The sequence below is a fragment of the Mus caroli genome, unplaced genomic scaffold, assembly GCF_978045245.1.
Source record: "Mus caroli unplaced genomic scaffold, Mus_caroli_1 scaffold_6, whole genome shotgun sequence".
Lineage (NCBI taxonomy): Eukaryota > Metazoa > Chordata > Mammalia > Rodentia > Muridae > Mus > Mus caroli.
Genome location: NW_028227261.1, coordinates 33,019,581 through 33,037,046, shown reverse-complemented (window position 1 = coordinate 33,037,046; position 17,466 = coordinate 33,019,581). Strand labels below are relative to the sequence as shown.

Genomic DNA, 17,466 nt, shown 5'->3' with positions numbered 1-17,466 from the left:
CCAAAAACTAGAAATAATGTGAATCTTACAGTATACTGGAAAGAGTACTTTTAAAACCATATTTGGCTCCTCAGCTGACTTCTGGCTGCGTGGCTCTGCGCTGATTGCTTGACTTTAAAGAGCATCATTTTTCTCACCCATAAAACGAACATAATAATAGCAGGCTGGTCTTGCTCATAGGAGTATCAAGGGCTCTGAGTTGCAGAACTGTATCTATAAGCAGAGTAGAAAAGAATCATCTAATAGCAATAAAGTTCTGAGTCCTTCACAGCCATCAAAGTTGTGCGTCTGGCTGGCCGACTTAACATATGGTAGTATAATATGATAGATAGAGAGCCGTGAACTGTGGAGGGAGTGTTCTGGTGCCAGCTCTGCTCTTAACCAAGAAAAGTTAGCTTTGCTGAGGCTTGGTATCCACAACTAGTTGTAAAATGATAAAATAATACTATACCCTCAGGATTTTTTTTTTTTTTTGGTTTTTCGAGACAGGGTTTCTCTGTGTAGTCGTGGCTGTCCTGGAACTCACTCTGTAGCCCAGGCTGGCCTTGAACTCAGAAATCCGCCTGCCTCTGCCTCCCAAGTGCTGGGATTAAAGGCGTGTGCCACCACGCCCGGCTTACCCTCAGGATTTTGAGGTTTAAAAGACATATGTTTTCAGTGCTTAATGTTGGGTTTACTTGTTAGCAGGTTCACAATAAAACTGATTTGTTTCTGGTTTTGTTTTGTTTTGTTAGTTTGTTTTATTGGGATTGACTTAGTCTGATTAGGTTTGGTGTTTTGAGGCAGTGTCTAGCTATGTAGGCCTGGCTGCACTGACACTCATAGACCAAGCTGGCCTCAGATTCACAGTGATCTCTTGCGTCTGCAAAGAGCTGGGATTACAAGTGTGTGACAGTGTGCCCAGCCATCCTGTTATTTTTGTCACCACTAAAGCTACCTTTAAGTAGCACAAGAGAGAGTTGGACCCAGCCAAGCATCACAGCAATGTTTGGGTTTGTTTGTGCTCTCTCCCCCCTCCCCCCTACACCTGCCACCCTCCCCCACCCCACCCCACCCCCGTATGTTTTCATCTGTTGGCATTTGGAATCTTTTCCACTATGGGAGACTAATCTTCAGCCAGCTCTTTTTTGTTTTTGTTTTATTGAGACAGGATGTCACAATGTAGTCCTAGTTGTCCTAGAAGTCACAATGTAGACCAGGCTGGCCTCGAATTCACAGACATCCACTTGCCAAGTGCTGGGATTAAAGACATGTACCACGACACAGGCTTCCAGACTCTTTCATTGCATCCATTTTACGTGACTCTGGTAAAGTCTCTCCTACTGAAGAACACATGGAAGCCCTCTTCAGAGAGTCCAGGGGACAAGTGGATATGGAAAAGGTCACAGTACAAAAAGTCTTTTTCCTGCCTCTACACTTTTTTTTTGCCCAGTTAGGTCCACAGGTGTGAGGAAAACTCTGTTTGGTTTGTCATCCTTGGAAACAAGCTACTTCATCATCTAGTCTGGTACTTACCTTCCCAGCCGCGTCTCAAGAAACTTAGCTATCTGATAGAATGACCGGATGGTAGCTGTATCCACTCCTGCCTTGTCCCCTGAAGAAGTATTAGTGACCAGCTGCATCTGGGGAAGCCATCGTTGTACCCTGGAGGTGGGGGACTCTAGAAATAACCCGAGATTGGCATTGTACAACTACCACCTATTAGCTTGGCATTAGAGCCACATCGTGAAAATCTTTGTAAACCAGTTTGTATGTTTTTTTTTTTTTTTTTCAAGACTAAAAGGGGTGATAACGACCACACACGGGACACACACAGCTTTTAGCCATGTGCGCTCTCTGCTTCCCTGCCATGCTCTGCCTGTCACTCATTTTTTCCCTCTGTTACACCCTCCTGGGCTTGAGAGCACAAAGAACGTTTCTAGGGATTTGAAAGAGAGTATTTACTAAGCTCGAGGCTTGTGAGGGCTCTGCACATTGCAACGTTAAGAGTGAGCAATAAAGCCGGGGAAGGAAGGGTATTTTCTCACTAGGAGGAAGGAGGTCTTGTGGTTGAAGGCACCAGAGAATGATTCAGCACCCAGAGGAAGCCATGAGCGGCTTGGCCGAAGAGACCCAGCGCAGTCTTTTGAAAACTCTTGCAAAGTAAGAAGACCGACTGAGATGGGGCTTCTTGAGTTTGAGGTAGGGAAGTGTGCGTCGGGAGCTCCTGGATGGGAGGGAGCCAGCATCCCCTCCCTCCCCCTTCATTGAAGCGGGTCTCCAAGCACTCGGCTTCCAACTCCGGCTCAGACACACCTGTTTCTCAAGAGGGTGGAGAAGACAGATGGGGAACAGGAACAGAGAGTCCACGAGGCCGATCCCTGAACTCCCTGGGGCACGTCTTTCTGGGCCAATGGAAAGAGAGTGAGCAGGGAAATGTGAGCCCACTGGAAATGGAGTGGAGAAAGGGCACAGCCTCCATGTCCTGGGTCTCCCTCCCCCAGGCTGGCCAAGGCCACAGATCTCCTAACTTTCTCTGACCTTTAGACTTTAAATCCTAACAACAGAACCTTAGCACTTGACCATGAAAGGGAAGGGGGGACGACTACCGCCTACTGAAGACTTAGTGCCTGGTCTTACCCAGTCCCCCAACCACAGTATCCTTGGAGGGAGAGGCTGCCTTCCAGAGGTCACAGACTGCCCAGGTGATGGGTAGCATCACCTTTGGCATGACAGCCTGAGTTTCAATCCTGACTTTGACATTCTTTTTTTTTTTTTTTTTTTGGTTTGGTTTTTCGAGACAGGGTTTCTCTGTATAGCTCTGGCTGTCCTGGAACTCACTTTGTAGACCAGGCTGGTCTTGAACTCAGAACTCTGCCTGCCTCTGCCTCCCGAATGCTGGGATTAAAGGCGTGTGCCACCACACCTGGCAACTTTGACATTCTTGACCATTATTTAATATACTTGTGTTCCCCTTCCCCATCCATCTCCCTCTCCCCATTCCCCCTTTCTCTACAGGGCCTCACTATGTAGCTCACAGAGATCTGCCTACCTGTGCTTCTTGAGTGCTAGGATTAAAGGTGCAGGCCACCACAGATCCAACCTCCCTTTTCCCATGTTTGTTTGTTTATTTGTTTGTTGTTGCAGGCTAAATGATTTTAATGGAATAGATAATTATATAATAACATTTTATTTAAAGGGGCTGGAGAGATGGCTCAGTGGTTAAGAGTACTGGCTGCTCTTCCAAAGGACTGCCGTTCAATACCCAGTACCCATGTGGCAGTTCACAACTGTCTGAAACATCAGTTCCAGGGGATCTGACCCCCCTCACACAGACATATACACAGGCAGAACTCCAATGTACATAAACTAAAAATAAATCATAAAAACTATTTTTAAAATACAGAATATTCTATGAATTTGCAAGTCATCCCTGCACAGGGACTGTGTTAATCTCTGTATTACTCCAATTTTAGTATCCGTACGGCTGAGTCAAGTACCATTTTTCTCACCTTTGAGAAGATGATTAGAAATGTGTATTTAAGGCTAGTGAGACAGCTCAGTGGGTAAAAGCCCTTGGTGTGAGAGCCTGCTGACCTTAGTTTCTGACCTAAACCCATGCTGGCAGAATCTGACTCCAGGGCCAGCAACATGCCTCAGTGGGCACAAGCACTCGCCCCCAAGTCCCCAGGGACTGCATGGTAAGAAGAAAGAACTCATTCCCACAAGTAACCCCTGATTTCCTACATGTGTATCCATTCACACACACGCACACACACACACACAAACACACACACACCACTTCTAAAGACTTTATTATATTTTTATTTATGTGTTTTATTTATGATTGTCTTTGTGTGAATAAATGTCACCTGTGTTCCTGTCTGAGGAGGCCAGAAGAGGGCATCAGATTCCTTGAAGCTGGAGTCACAAGCGCTGTGAGGGGCCAGATCTATCTGCTGGGAACTGAGCTCTGCTCTTCTGGAGAAGCCGTGCACTGGCTACATTTTAGGTCAGCCTGACACAAACTAAAGCAATTTTGGAAGAAGGAAGATCAATTAAGAAAATGCCCCCACCAGATTGGCATGTAGGAAAGCCTATGGTACAATTGTTTGATGGTTGGTTGATGTGGAAGGGCCCTGCTCACTGTGGGTGGTGCCACCCCTGGGCTGGTGGTTGTGAGTGCTATAAAACAACAACAACAAACAACAACAACAGGCTGAGCAACTCATGAGAAACAAGCCAGTAAGTAGCATGTTCCACCATGGCTTTTGCCCAGGCTCCTGCCCTGACTTCCCTTGAGCTGCTGCAATGTGGAATTGTAAGCTGAAATAAGCCCTTGGCTCTCTAACTTGCTTTTGGTCATGGTGTTAGAAAGCTAACAGCAAGCAGGCTCATAAACCAAGCCGTCTCTCTAGCCCTCACGCCCCCATTGCATTTTTAAAGAGAACTGACTCCAGAGGGTTGTCCTCTGACACAAGCACACAGGTGCACTAGCACTAGCATGCACATGTGAGTCCACATACACACACACACCACCCAGATATACCCCATATACATGTATATGTGTATACATACATATATATGTTGACTGGATAATTACGTGAGTTTATATATGTAAAGTGTTTAGGAAATGGTGCAAACTGGAAGCTCACAGAGTTTTGGCTCTTGGTAAAGGCCTTCAGTAGCACTTCAAGCCATAGGAAAACAAAGAAGGAAGACCCCAAGATGAAGCCCCTTTACTGCTCACTCCTAACCCTTCCTTTCCTGAAGGCTCTGCCCTAGTTATATAGTTTCTACCGCCGGGAGGAAACTGTGACCAAAAAGCAAGCTGAAGAGGAAGCGGTTTATCTGACTTCTACTTCATCATAGTGCACCATTGACGGACGGATGTCAGGACAGGAACACAAACAGGGCAGGGACCTTGAGGCAGGAGTTGATGTGGAGACCATGGAGGGGTGCTGCTTACTGGCTTGTTCCTCATGGCTTGCTCAGTCTGCTTTCTTATGGTATCCAGGACCACCAGCCCAGGGATGGCACCACCCACCATGGCACTGGGCTGGCTCTTCCTCCATCAATCACTAATTAGAAAAATGCCCTACAGGCTTTCTTACAGCCTGATCTTATGGAAGCATTTCTCAATTGAGGTTTCCTCCTTTCAAACAAACAAACAAACAAACAAACAAAACCTCTAGATTGTGTCAAGTTGACACAAAACTAGACAGTACAGTTTCCCACCATTGTCCCCACTTCAGTCAGGACAGACAGACCCCTCTCGCTGTCTACTCCAACCAGGAAAGATAGTGTTCCCTGCATTCCTGTACATAGAGTTCCCTAGACCTGGGAGACAAGTCCCAGAGGAAGGGCCCACCCTCAGACTGTCTGTTAGTGAATAGACACCTTGGTAGCAGGTCCCTGGCAGGGAGTGACAGGGTTTCCAAATGAAAGCAGTGTGTGACATTCATCCCTCATTTACTGCAGGTCAAACACTGGAGTAGATACTGGGAATGCAGTAGTGAACAACAACAACAAAAAAAGACCCAACCTCTGCCCTCGTGGCATTTGCAATTTAAGAATCAACAACATTTAAGCAATCCTTTAACTCTGAAAGAAAACCTGGCCTAGAGGCTGTCTTAGGACCTAGCAACCAGACCCCTGTTACAGAAGGGAAGGCGCCACACCAGCCTTGAAGGGTCTTAATTCCCAAAATGCTAGCTTGGCTGGATGCAGCCTTGGATTAGGGGGGGGGGGCTCTCTGGACATCTGAATCATCACCGAGACGCAAAGGTTATTACCAGGGTTAGTTTGTTGTCTCTTGTTTTGCAAACAGCACAACAGAGCTCCCCCTCCCTCACCCCCCTCCCTCCAGATCAAGGCTATTTATTCCTAGTGACAAGCCTGAGGATCCCAGGGGGGGTGGCCTCAAGGACCTGGATGGGCCTCATGTCCCTGGCAGGCACCAGTCCTCCCTTCCCGGAATAGGGTAGAAGCTGGAGGGTCAGAAACTGCACAAGTTCCCTCCCTTCTTAACCACCCCTGCACCAACCACTGTTCACACACCCTCTCGGGAAACCCAAAGCCAGTGAGGCCGAGGATTAGGGTCTCCCTGAGCCTCAAAGGTCAAAACTATTCCTGGGCACTATAGAAACCTCAGTGCCAGGGCACAGTTGAGGATGGGGAGGTTGTTGCCTGCGCTTTCGCCACTCGCTTATAGAATAAAGCCTTTTGAAATTGAGGAGGATAAAGACTCGCTCTCTTTAGCCCAAGTTTCTAGGAAAAAAAAAAAAACCCTTGATCTCCGCTGGTAAGGCAGAATCAAAACCACGCCTCCAGCCGGCTGAATTAAGGCCTCCTTCCCAAGCTAAGGTTTAGTGTAACATCTGGGGATGAGCTAGAGGGAAAATAGGAGGCGGGGGGGGGGGGGGGTCTGGTCTCCAGATGGACTCTAGCTAGTCCTAGGAACTCTGCACCCCTGGCCTGGGATCGCTTCCAGCCGTCCCCCGGGGTCCGAAGGGCGCAGGAGGCGGGTTAAGCTGCAGGGGGCGAGCAAGGAGTGGTCGAGGAGGTCAGAGCACCAGGTTCCACTGGGCTGGGCTCGCCGCAGGCAGGAGGGGGCGGGGTCTGGCCCCCGCGGGCGGGTTGGGGGCCCGTGGGCGGGGTCCGGGCGGGGCGGGCCCTAGCACTTCCTCGGAGGCTTAGGGCCGCGCGCCCACTCGCCCACACAGTCAGTCGCAGCCGGCTACCTCGCTGCGGCTCTCTCGGCCCCCCTCCGCCTGGCCCACAGGTAGGAGCCGCCGGGCGATCGGCTCCCGCCCCACCCACGCCGCTCGCGCCCAGCTCCCGCGCCCGCTTCGAGGTGAGAGTCCCCCGCCCCAGCTGCGCTCGGACCAGGGTGGCTCTCTGGGCCCCTCACCCCTGTCTTCTGCTGGGGCATCCCGAATTCGGGTCCCCACGCGCCTGCACGGACCCCACCGCTCCGCGCCTCCGGGCCGGGCGGGGACCGCCAGAGTTGCAAGGGGTGGGGACCAAGTTTGAACTAGAAAAGCTACAGAGATCAGCAGGGTTGGAGAAACTGAGGCTCTTAGGGAGCCTGGTAGAACAGACAAGGACGCGCGCCCCAGGAGGCTACCAGGACCACTCCAACGAGGGCAGAGAATGGCCGGATGAACTTCTCGAGGCACGGCGGGGACCCGGGTTCTGGGGAGCATTTTAAGAAGCAAATGTATGGCCCCAGGGAACTCATGGCCTTGGAGGGCCCCGAGGCTGGAGCTTGTTAGACTAGCGCTAAATCTGCCTCCCGGAGGCCTAAAGAGACTCTCAGGTCCGAAACATAGAGACGCTGAGAGAGACCAAGACTTGGATATGAACAGGGATAGAGATCCCCAGAGTGGAGGCCCTACTGGGACACAGCTCCAGAGATACAGGAACACCTTCACCCAAACACAAAGACGGGTACTGACAAAGCTTAAGGGTACTGAGAGGTACGGAGTGGAGGCTAGAGTTCGCTGAGGAGAGACACCTAGAGTGTTCACTGACAGCTGCCCCCAGGCTTGAAAGGGTGGAGGCAAGGCTAGGGGGAAATTGACTCTTAGCCAGCCCATCCCCCAGGAGGCAGAGGACCTGAGGCTGTAAAGCTGAGCTGAAGAGAGAGAGAGAGCCCCATACACACACAGCCACCAAGACAGGGCCAACTTATTTTTAAACTCAAATCTTGGACGCTCTGCTTCAGCCCTAGGGGACTCTGGGGTGAATGAAATGTCCCTCTCCTGTCCTCGGAGCAGCTGCTGGATCCGCTCCCTTCTCCCTAAACTGCTTTGACTTCCAGGCCCTGTGGGGAAGAGGGGCAGTGGAGAGTTTGGGATTGGTGCCTGGTTTTTTTTGGGGGGGGGAGGCTCTAATTTCTCCCCTAAGTCTCTTGTCAAGGGGGAGGGGTCTTCTCTAAGTCTGAGTCACAGCTGTGGGGTCTGGCCAGGGTCCTCCTGGACTTGGGATGTTGGGGGGGGCGGGAGGTTGCAGGAGGCGGGGAAGGGGGATATACTAAAGGGTTGAGCAGTTGGCATGGGTAATTGGAAAGACTTCTGGGTGTCTTCCAATGGCAGGCTGGCAGCTGGGGAAGAGAGCCAGCTCTAGTGTATCTCCTGTTCGCCCTCCCTCCCCCCCAAAGGATGACTGCCCCTTCCACCACTATCAAAGCATTTCTAGGCAGAGTTCCCCTCTGATGGATAGGACACTTCTGCTCCAATTGCTGAACAGCCTTGGCCATGCCCCTAGCCTGCCCCTGGTGTCTTGTACTGAGCTCTAAAGGGGACCTATACTCTGTCCTGCCTTTTCACAAGCTGAGATACAGTGGTCGTGGGGTGTGTATTGTGTAAATGACGAGGAATCTAGCAAGTATGTGCCCCTGGAACCAACCATCTCTAAGGTCTTTAAAGTCCCCCCACCCCACCCTGGTATCCCGCTGGCTGGGCTAGAGCTTATGATATGTACCAGTGGTTCCCTCAGACTTCACTGAGACTCCCAAGGTCATATCCCAGGTTAACTCTTGCTTCAGGCCTACCTGAGACCCACTGTTTGGCTCCAGTAGGAGTTGAGGGGCTTGTTGTAAAAATACAAGTGACTAGTGTTTACTTACATAAGGCTACAGCCTTATTTGCCAGAAGCTGTTATGGGGATTATCACGTTTTAGCTTGACAGCTGTCCTAGGAGAGGGAGGTAATAGTATCTTATTTAACTGGATGCACCCACAGTCTCAGGGAATGAAAACTGTATACCCAAGGTCACAGGATTTCAAGTCAGGTGTATATTTTGTGACTCAGGCAAGCTGTTATCCACTGGACACCATACAGAAAGATATCCTGCCACTCAGCTCTGAGAAGTTCACTCTGTGTGTGTGTGTTTGTGTGTGTGTCTTAAGTCAGGTATGGAGATATGTGTGTTCGTGGAAATAGCAGATTGGGGTCATCTGGAAGATCCACTGTATTCTCTAACCCCCCCCTCCTACCCCCACTACTCCTCCACCCCCTTCACCTCCCCACCCCTCCAGCCCCCTCACTCCCCCACCCCCCACCTGCTCCCAGAAATACAAACTGTCTCCCAGCTCACCCTTTTAACCCCCGAGCTTTGCCAGGCATTGGGGGGGAGAGGGGTTGGGAGGAAGAGGGACAGAGATGAGGAGTCAAGTGGGCCTTGGTGGTGCCCTTCACTCTGTCCTCATTAGAGACATAGGGACTGGGAGATTCTGGGAGGAAGCAGAAGGCACACCCATACCCTATTTGGGGTGCCTCATCTCATTGTGGTGACTGGCTCTGAGGGGGTGGATCCAGGGCTAGCCTGGGCCTGGGAAGGTAGCTGCTGCCGCTCCTGCTAGCCAAGCCCGGAAGGAAGGGCTCACAAGTGGACACATGGCCACAGGCCACCTGTGTTGCTGTCTATTGTCCAGTGGCTAACAGCCCAGGCAATCCTCAGATGCTGGGCCAGAGGAAACCAGGACCTGAATGACAGGGGAGAGAGAAGGAGGGCCTCTCTCCACCCTTCAGCATGACCCCTACCTGAGGACTCTCCACTTTGAAGACTCCCACTTTGGTGGCCTTGTGTCCTTCTTTGGGTGTGAACCGGGTATTCTCCCTCCTTGTTGAAGGGAAAGTTCAAACTCATAAGCCACAAAGAGGTGGGCTCTTCAGGTTTGGGACATCTGTTGCTGCCTGAAGTCTGAACTCTAAGGCAGACCAAGGTGTTTGGTGAGAACTTCCTGTACTTGCTGAGCGTGTGTGTGTGTGTGTGTGTGTGTGTGTGTGTGTGTGTGTGTGTGTGTTTAGTGTGTGTTGCCTTTCCTTCATCTTAAGCCAGGGCAGCCACGAAGAAGGGGGATGGTAGGTTCCTCTGTGCATCCCCCCCACCCCTTTTAACTTCCTCCAGCCTCCTGTGCGACCAGGACAGCATCCCCACCCTGTGGGTCCTGCGGGTCTTCTTTACTACCCAGCCCTTTGAGAGCTTGCTTCATAGTGGAGGAAGGTGGAACTGGAGAACTCTGACTTTGGGGCCGGGAGAGACTGGAATTGGCCAGCACAAGAGACTGGGAACCCCATTTCACTGCCCCCCCATTCTTCTTGCTCCTGTTCCAGAAGCGGCTGTGTGGGTGACCTCATCCCACAAGCATGCTTTGTTCCTGAGAAAATGGAAAGTGTCTGAGGTTTGGTGGGGGGCTGGGAGTCTGCAGCGACAGCGCTCAGGACTCCCCTTGTCTTACTCCCCCTTAAGAAGGGACCCCACTGGGGCTCCCGGGGCGCCTGCCTTCTCAGCTTTCACTACTCTAACCTCAAACTCTGAGAAATCAGGGAAGGTGGGCAGAGGCTGCCTGTCCAGATTTAGGGGGCTTTGCAAAGCTTGCAAAGGCACCTGGCAGGAGGTGGGCAGGGGACACTGCCCTGTCCATGTGTCTCCACTTGCCTTCTGCCTTCCCCGGGGCATCTCAGTTTTTTCCCTTTTTTCTCCCTCTGGCTGGCAAAAAGCTGACATCTGGCCCTCCTGCTGCCACAGCTGCAGCAGCTGTCACAGCCAAGACTGCCCGGAGTTGGTGTGACCAGAGACACAGCAGAGGTGGTAGAGATGAGGATGAGGGTCCAGCTGGGGAAGTTTGGCTGTCTCCAGCTTACAGGGTTTCCTTCCTGCCTGAACCGAAGCTGAGCCTTGCAAGTTCTTGCTGCTTGGCTGATTCTCCTGGGAGGGGAGGCCTGACTTCTCGCACCAAGGAGCGAGCGCCATTCATCAGACAAGCATCTCTCTAGCACTCCACTATTTCCTGCATCGGTAGCGAGTTGGGGGGGGGGGGGAGTACACAGAACACAGCTCATTCCACATAAAACTCCCCAGATCGGAAGTCTAGATAAATATCCCCTAATCTAAACTCCTATGATTCCTACCCTGGGAGGCAGGAGGTGAGAATGCTGTCTATATGCAGTAGGATTGGTGGCCTCTGTCCTGGCCTTTGGCACCCTAGGGACAGTCCAGAGAGTTGAAGCAAACCTTAGGCTAGGGCAGGAAATGAGTCACTGACCCAGGAAAAGCCCCCTCCCCCCCAGATCAGCCAGGGCCTAGATAAGAAAACAACTTCTGCTTCCTGGTTTTTTTCCTGACCTCTTCCTATCCTCGCAGTCAAATATAGAAATAAATATGGAAGATTTGAGCATGCACGGAGCCTACTGCCGACTACTCTAGGGTCCCCAGAGCAGTCCCGCTTCCCCATCCTCACATGCTCTGATCTGGCATCTTCTATAACCCCCCTCCCCCTTTTTAACGCAAAGAGGTTTTATCCAGAGCTGTGCCTGTGTGGCAGTCCTTCTAGGTGAACTCTGCCCATCTTCCTCACAGGGCTCACTGGGCACCGCCACCATGAGCGAGGCATTTGACTGTGCAAAATGCAACGAGTCCTTGTACGGCCGCAAATACATCCAGACAGACAGTGGCCCCTACTGCGTTCCCTGCTACGACAACACCTTCGCCAACACCTGTGCCGAGTGCCAGCAGCTCATTGGGCATGATTCAAGGGTAAGGACCGGACCAAACGGGTGAGAGAGTAGGTGAAGGCTGGTGGGAGAGGGCCAAAGATAAATCCACCAGCCTGGGTGCTGTCTCCTTGAAGGAACTGTTCTATGAGGACCGCCACTTCCACGAGGGCTGCTTCCGCTGCTGCCGATGCCAGCGCTCCCTTGCCGATGAGCCCTTCACCTGTCAGGACAGTGAGCTTCTGTGTAATGAGTGTTACTGCACAGCCTTCTCATCCCAGTGTTCTGCCTGCGGGGAGACTGTCATGCCTGGTACGTCCCGGGCTTGGGAATTGCTGAGTCAGATCTTTTTGTCTGCCTGTCTCATGCATGCATGGGGTAGGGGGGCGGGGTTGATGTGAGTAGAGACCTCCACATGCTGCATGTTACTGGAACGTGTGTGGAACTGTAGTGCATGTGTGCTCTTGAGAGCTTAAGGCACCACAGGGATTGGCACACTCAGCTCTACACAGGAAAGCTTGGCAGGTACCAAAGGTGTATCGGACCAGTAGGCCTAGCGAACACATAAGGACTCACCAGATGCATAACGGCTGGCATGCTTGCTACACACGGGCGTTAGTGTGTGTGTGTGTGTGTGTGAAGACCCACATGTTTGGTGTACTGAGATTCTCCGACTTGCCGCATTGACGTTTTGGGGGCAGAGATTAAACTATAGGCTTCAGATGTATGGTGACCTTAATGCATGTGGGGATTTAGCATGTGTAGAATGATAGACCTAGAATATGCAAAGGCTTAGCGTGTACTGAACATGTCATCCCCAGGGCATTAGGCTTTGTGTAGGCGGTGGCCTGGCTAGTGGGATTTTGCGTGTTATACTGGTAGTTCTGGTACTTAATGACTTATTTAACATGTACTGGAACAGCACAGAGGCTTGGCATATGTTAAGATAGTAGTGTCAGAGTTCAAGGCCAGCCTGGTCTATAGAGTGAGTTCCAGGACAGCCAGAGCTACACAGAGAAACCCTGTCTCGAAAAACCAAAAAAAAAAAAAAAGATAGTAGTGTCAAAGACATGGAGTTTTAACATGTGTGCTTAGCATGTTTGAAGGGAGAGGTTGGTGTATGTAATATACGTGGTAGTAGTAAGTATGTATGTATGTATTTTGGTTTGTTTTTTCGAGACAGGGAGCCCTGGCTGTCCTGGAACTCACTCTGTAGACCAGGCTGGCCTCGAACTCAGAAATCCGCCTGCCTCTACCTCCCGAGTGCTGGGATTAAAGGCGTGCGCCACCACTGCCCGGCTCATGGTAGTGCATGGCTACAACTCTACTTGGCAGAGTGGCCCTCTCGAGTTTGGGCCAGTGTCAAAGTGGGATTCCTGTTCCCCACAGGGTCCCGGAAGCTGGAGTATGGAGGCCAGACGTGGCATGAACACTGCTTTCTGTGCAGTGGCTGTGAGCAGCCACTGGGCTCCCGCTCCTTCGTGCCTGACAAGGGTGCCCACTACTGTGTGCCTTGCTATGAGAACAAATTTGCTCCTCGGTGTGCCCGCTGCAGCAAGGTTGGGGCTGGGCCTGGGAATTCAGGGTAAGACCTGTTGTGGGTGGGAGTCCTCACCCCCCACCCCTGCTGATGGATGATGTCCCCACAGACGCTGACCCAGGGTGGAGTGACATATCGTGATCAGCCCTGGCATCGAGAGTGCCTGGTCTGTACTGGGTGCAAGACACCCCTTGCAGGGCAGCAGTTCACATCTCGGGATGATGATCCTTATTGTGTGGCCTGCTTTGGAGAACTCTTTGCACCCAAGTGCAGTAGCTGCAAGCGCCCCATCACAGGTGGGAGCGGCAGCGAGGGCGCAGGTAAGAGTGCGGATGTAACACGGGTGAGGTTAAGGGGCAGCAGTGGCCCCCAGACCTGCAGAGCTAACCTCCAGCCTTCCTCCAGGACTCGGTGGAGGCAAGTATGTGTCCTTCGAAGACCGACATTGGCACCACAGCTGCTTTTCCTGTGCCCGCTGCTCCACCTCCCTGGTGGGCCAAGGCTTTGTACCAGACGGAGACCAAGTTCTATGCCAGGGCTGCAGCCAAGCAGGCCCCTGAGCCGAGGATCCTGACTCTCCTCTTTCCCAAACCAAGGGTTCAAGACTTTGGCACCTTTTTCTGAACCACTTCTGGGGCCCAGCCCCTCCCTAGTACGGGCCACCCCCGCTCCCCACTCATGGGGACTTCAGGATTCAGTCACCCAATTGTAACACACCCTAGTGGTACTCCCTGACCCAGGTCCCCAAATCTGGGCTGTTGTGGAACACCCATGACTTAAGCCTTTCTCCAAGTCCGGATTCCAGAAATGTTCCCCACATCAAGGCTCTGACACCCCAGCCCCCCAAACCTGGACTCTGAGGCCTAGGCCTCCTTAAGTCAAGACTTCTAGGGTAGATTTTTTTTTTTTTTTTTAGTTTTCCTGCAGGTGCCTAAGAAGTCTTCAAAAATAGATTGTACACCCGGTTTGACCTCACCCCCATCCCACTGCTCTCTCTGAGCTGCAGCCGCATGTATAGCAGATTAGGGGTTCCCTGGTTAGAGGGTTGTAAGGTACAGGGTGCTGTCCAGCCTCTGAGTACCATGTTATTTCAGCTCCAGGTTGCCCTGCAACAGGAAGCAGGAAGGTTGCTCACCCTGTTTCCAGAGATTGCAATAAAGCAGTGTGAGGGAGCGCAGGCCCCGTGTATGTGTGAGAGGATGAGGGGAGGTTGCATGGCTGAGTCAGGCTTTTGTAAACCTAGTGGGCGGGCCGTGGGGTGGGGATTCTCTCCCCAGGAAGAGGATCCCCTCTGGCAGCCACGCCGGTCCCTCTTGAGCTTGGCCAACCTCCCCACTGCTGGCGGAGGACTTTTTCCTCTGTGAGCAAGGGAGGGATTGGGAGTGGTGCCAGACAAAGCCGAGAGGCAGTGGGTTTCTAGGTCTGGTACACATCTTCCCCCACCCCCACCAGCCCTGCCTCAACCCGACGTACAAGCACCGAGTTCTGATACCCAGTTGGGCCCAGACCCTTACCCCTAACCCCCTCTTCCCAAGGATTAATGGGGGCGGCTCAGGATCCGCTCGCGGCCGCACGTTTTTTTGCCAAAAAAGGCAAGGATGCAGCTGCACGCGCCGGGAGAACATCTGGATCCGATTCCCAGCATGAATGGGTCATGGCCCCGCCTCTCGTGATTCACTGGCGGGGGCGGGAGTGAGCCGGAGGGCTGTCCCCTGAAGTGGGGCGATGGGGCGGAGCACTCCCCTGCTGGACGCCCAAGCCTGGCCGCTGGCTCTGCGGTTGAACTGAGGCGGCAGGTATGCGCCTGGGTGGCTGAGGCAGTCTCTGGAGGCGGAGACCCAGGGGGAGAGGGGGCCCGCCAAGAGGAAACAGTGAAAGTGTAGTACCTCCAGAAACCCTCCCTAACCTTGGGCCGGCCTTCTCAGAGTCATCTGCCCAAGGTCGCAATGACAATCACTTGAAGATCAAGATACTGGCAGCCTTTGGCCTTGGCTGGGTGAGGAGTAGGGTCTAATTGTATGGTCCAGGCTGATCCTCCTGCCTCAGCCTCCAAGAAAGGTAGGCTGACAGGTGTGAGCCAACCAGCACGCTCAGAATAAACAAAAAAACCAAAGGTGTCGTGTGTGTGTGTGTGTGTGTGTGTGTGTGTGTGTGTGTGTGTGTGTGTGTTGTGGTGTTTTTGTTTGTTTGTTTTTTGAGATGGTTTCTCTGTGTACTCCTGGCTGTCCTGGAGTTCTTTCTGTAACCCAGGCTGGCCTTGTCTGCCATGCCACAGTAGAGGTCAGAGGACAACTTATGGGGAGTCAGTTCTCTTCACTATGGGGATGGGGAGTTGGGGAGGGGTTGAACTCAAGATGGGGAAATGACAGCAAGCCCCCTACATCAGGATCATCTCATCAGCTGCCCAACACGTCAGCACATTTTTGTCAATACCCAACATGCGTGCTTATAACAGTTGTAGGTTTACATTTTCTGTCCCCCACCAACCAAGGACCTGCCTCTTAGGCACTTGCCTTCCCAGCTTCCTGCACCCTCACTTTTGCTACAAGTTCAATAAAGCACTTGTTGAGACAGAACAGTCTAAGCCTCAAAAATAACTGGGGAAAAGCCCAGAGACCTAAAAACATAGGCAGGTTTGGGGAAGGACAAGTAGTTCCTGACGGAAGAAGTGCCAAGCTACTAAAACGGCAGGCAGGCAGAGAGCCGGGTGGTCAAAAATCAGACGCCAACCTAAACAGACCTCACCCTGCTGCCGAGCAGCCCTTGGAAATGTGGAAGCGGGGGCACTGGAGGGTCAGTGTGAGAAAGATCATTCTGGCTGTGTGTGAATAATGGATTAGCAGGGTAAAATGAGCAGGCTGATCAGAACACTCGGACTTCGCGCCAGATCTTGAGACGCGAAGCAGCCAGGAGGGAAGAGGTGGGGCTTGGTGACTGATTGGGAAGCCCTGTGCAGGGAGCGCGCAGAGAGTAGCAGCTAGCTGGAAGGGAGGTTTCGGACCCGAGGCTGAGGGATGATACCATGGCTTAGGTCTGGGAAGGAGTTCGTTTATCTCAATATAAACAGGTTTTCAGAAAAACTAACATAGTTACACCTACTTGGCACATGCCTATAATCCCAGCACTTGGGGTGTGGCAGAGGCAGGATTGCAGGATCCTCTTTGGCTACATAGTGAATAGAAAAAGGAAAGGAGAAAAGAAACAAGGAAAAAGTGCATGTATAGGAAAGAAAAAGAAAAGATGCTGTATCTCGGGTATAATTTTTTTTTGTTTTGTTTTGTTTTTGTTTTTCCAGACAGGGTTTCTCTGCCCTGGCTGTCCTGGAACTCACTTTGAAGACCAGGCTGGCCTCGAACTCAGAAATCCGCCTACTTCTGCCTCCCGAGTGTGCCACCACGCCTGGCGGGTATAAAATTTTTTAAGGGTTTGGAGGGTTGTTTTAATGATCGAACGCCTTTTAAGACCCTGGGCTTGGCATGTACACACACAAACACACTTTAATTAAAATAACAAAATAGAATTTTTTTCTTCCTATGCCAGATCGCCAAGGCTTATCCGTCTATTTTTGTTGTTGTTGTTGTTTTAGATTTGTGTGTGTGTGAATATGTACATGCCTGTGTGTGTGCACATATGTATGCACACACAGAAATCAGAACAGGGAGGGCACCAGTTGTCCTTTCTCTCCACCTATTCCTATGAGGCAGTATCTCTCCAGGAGCTTGTGTTTTCTTAACTAGACTAGAAACCAGCAAGCCCCAGTCACCTTCCTGTCTGCCAGCTTTGGAGCCGGGCTTACAGGATTGTGCAAGGATGCCCAGCTTACTGAGAAGGCAGTAGGAAGTCCAGTCTTTTTTCTTTTTTTAAGGGTCTCACTGAGCCTTGGCCTTTGCCGGCTGACTTATTTATTTTTATTTTACACGGATAGGTATTTTGCCTGCTTGTACAGATGCGCACAACATGCATGAAGTACTCATAGAGGCCAGAAGAGGGCGTCAGGACTGGAATCTTACAGAGAGTTGTTAGCTGCTTTACCGTTGGGAGGAACAGAACAGCTTCCCCCTGGAAGAGGGACCAGTGTTATCAATCTCTCCAGGCCCCCAATCCTTTTTAAATAGAAGACTTATTGAGTTTATAATTTACATATAGCCACGTCATTCATTTTAAGTGCAAAATTGCTCAATTCTCCCAACTCTCGCCACCACCGGAAGGGTCCCTTCGGCACATTCTGAGTCTCTTACCACAAGCAATCACGCTCTCCTTTCCCCCTTCATCCCAACATTTCCTCTGAACAAACGCTTTTTAAAAAAAGATCTACTTAGCCGGGCGTGGTGGTGCACGCCTTTAATCCCAGCACTCCGGAGGCAGAGGCAGGCGGATTTCTGAGTTCGAGGCCAGCCTGGTCTACAGAGTGAGTTCCAGGACAGCCAGGGCTACACAGAGAAATCC

The 17,466-nt window shown here is 51.6% G+C and overlaps 1 protein-coding gene and 1 non-coding gene across 2 annotated transcripts; one reads left to right on the top strand and one right to left on the bottom strand.

Annotated features, from left to right (window-relative positions):
• Positions 1 to 3,375: 3,375 nt before the first annotated feature.
• LOC115030933 (U6 spliceosomal RNA) lies at positions 3,376 to 3,479 on the bottom strand. Its single transcript, XR_003836532.1, has one exon. It is a non-coding gene; the product is annotated as a U6 spliceosomal RNA (small nuclear RNA).
• A 3,194-nt stretch (positions 3,480 to 6,673) lies between these two features.
• Fhl3 (four and a half LIM domains 3) lies at positions 6,674 to 14,197 on the top strand. The gene is made up of 6 exons (XM_021160732.3): positions 6,674 to 6,835; positions 11,347 to 11,523; positions 11,618 to 11,792; positions 12,870 to 13,039; positions 13,130 to 13,340; positions 13,426 to 14,197. Exons 2-6 carry the CDS (start codon positions 11,368 to 11,370, stop codon positions 13,578 to 13,580), a joined length of 867 nt encoding a protein of 288 aa, XP_021016391.1. The 5' UTR covers positions 6,674 to 6,835; positions 11,347 to 11,367; the 3' UTR covers positions 13,581 to 14,197.
• Positions 14,198 to 17,466: the final 3,269 nt, after the last annotated feature.

Bases quoted from the DNA above. Each gene is read 5' to 3' on its own strand.
- Fhl3 (XM_021160732.3), top strand. From the start codon at position 11,368: ATGAGCGAGGCATTTGACTGTGCAAAATGCAACGAGTCCTTGTACGGC. The intron at 13,040-13,129 runs GTTGGGGCTGGG...ATGTCCCCACAG, and splicing joins GGTGTGCCCGCTGCAGCAAG to ACGCTGACCCAGGGTGGAGT. The intron at 13,341-13,425 runs GTAAGAGTGCGG...GCCTTCCTCCAG, and splicing joins GAGCGGCAGCGAGGGCGCAG to GACTCGGTGGAGGCAAGTAT.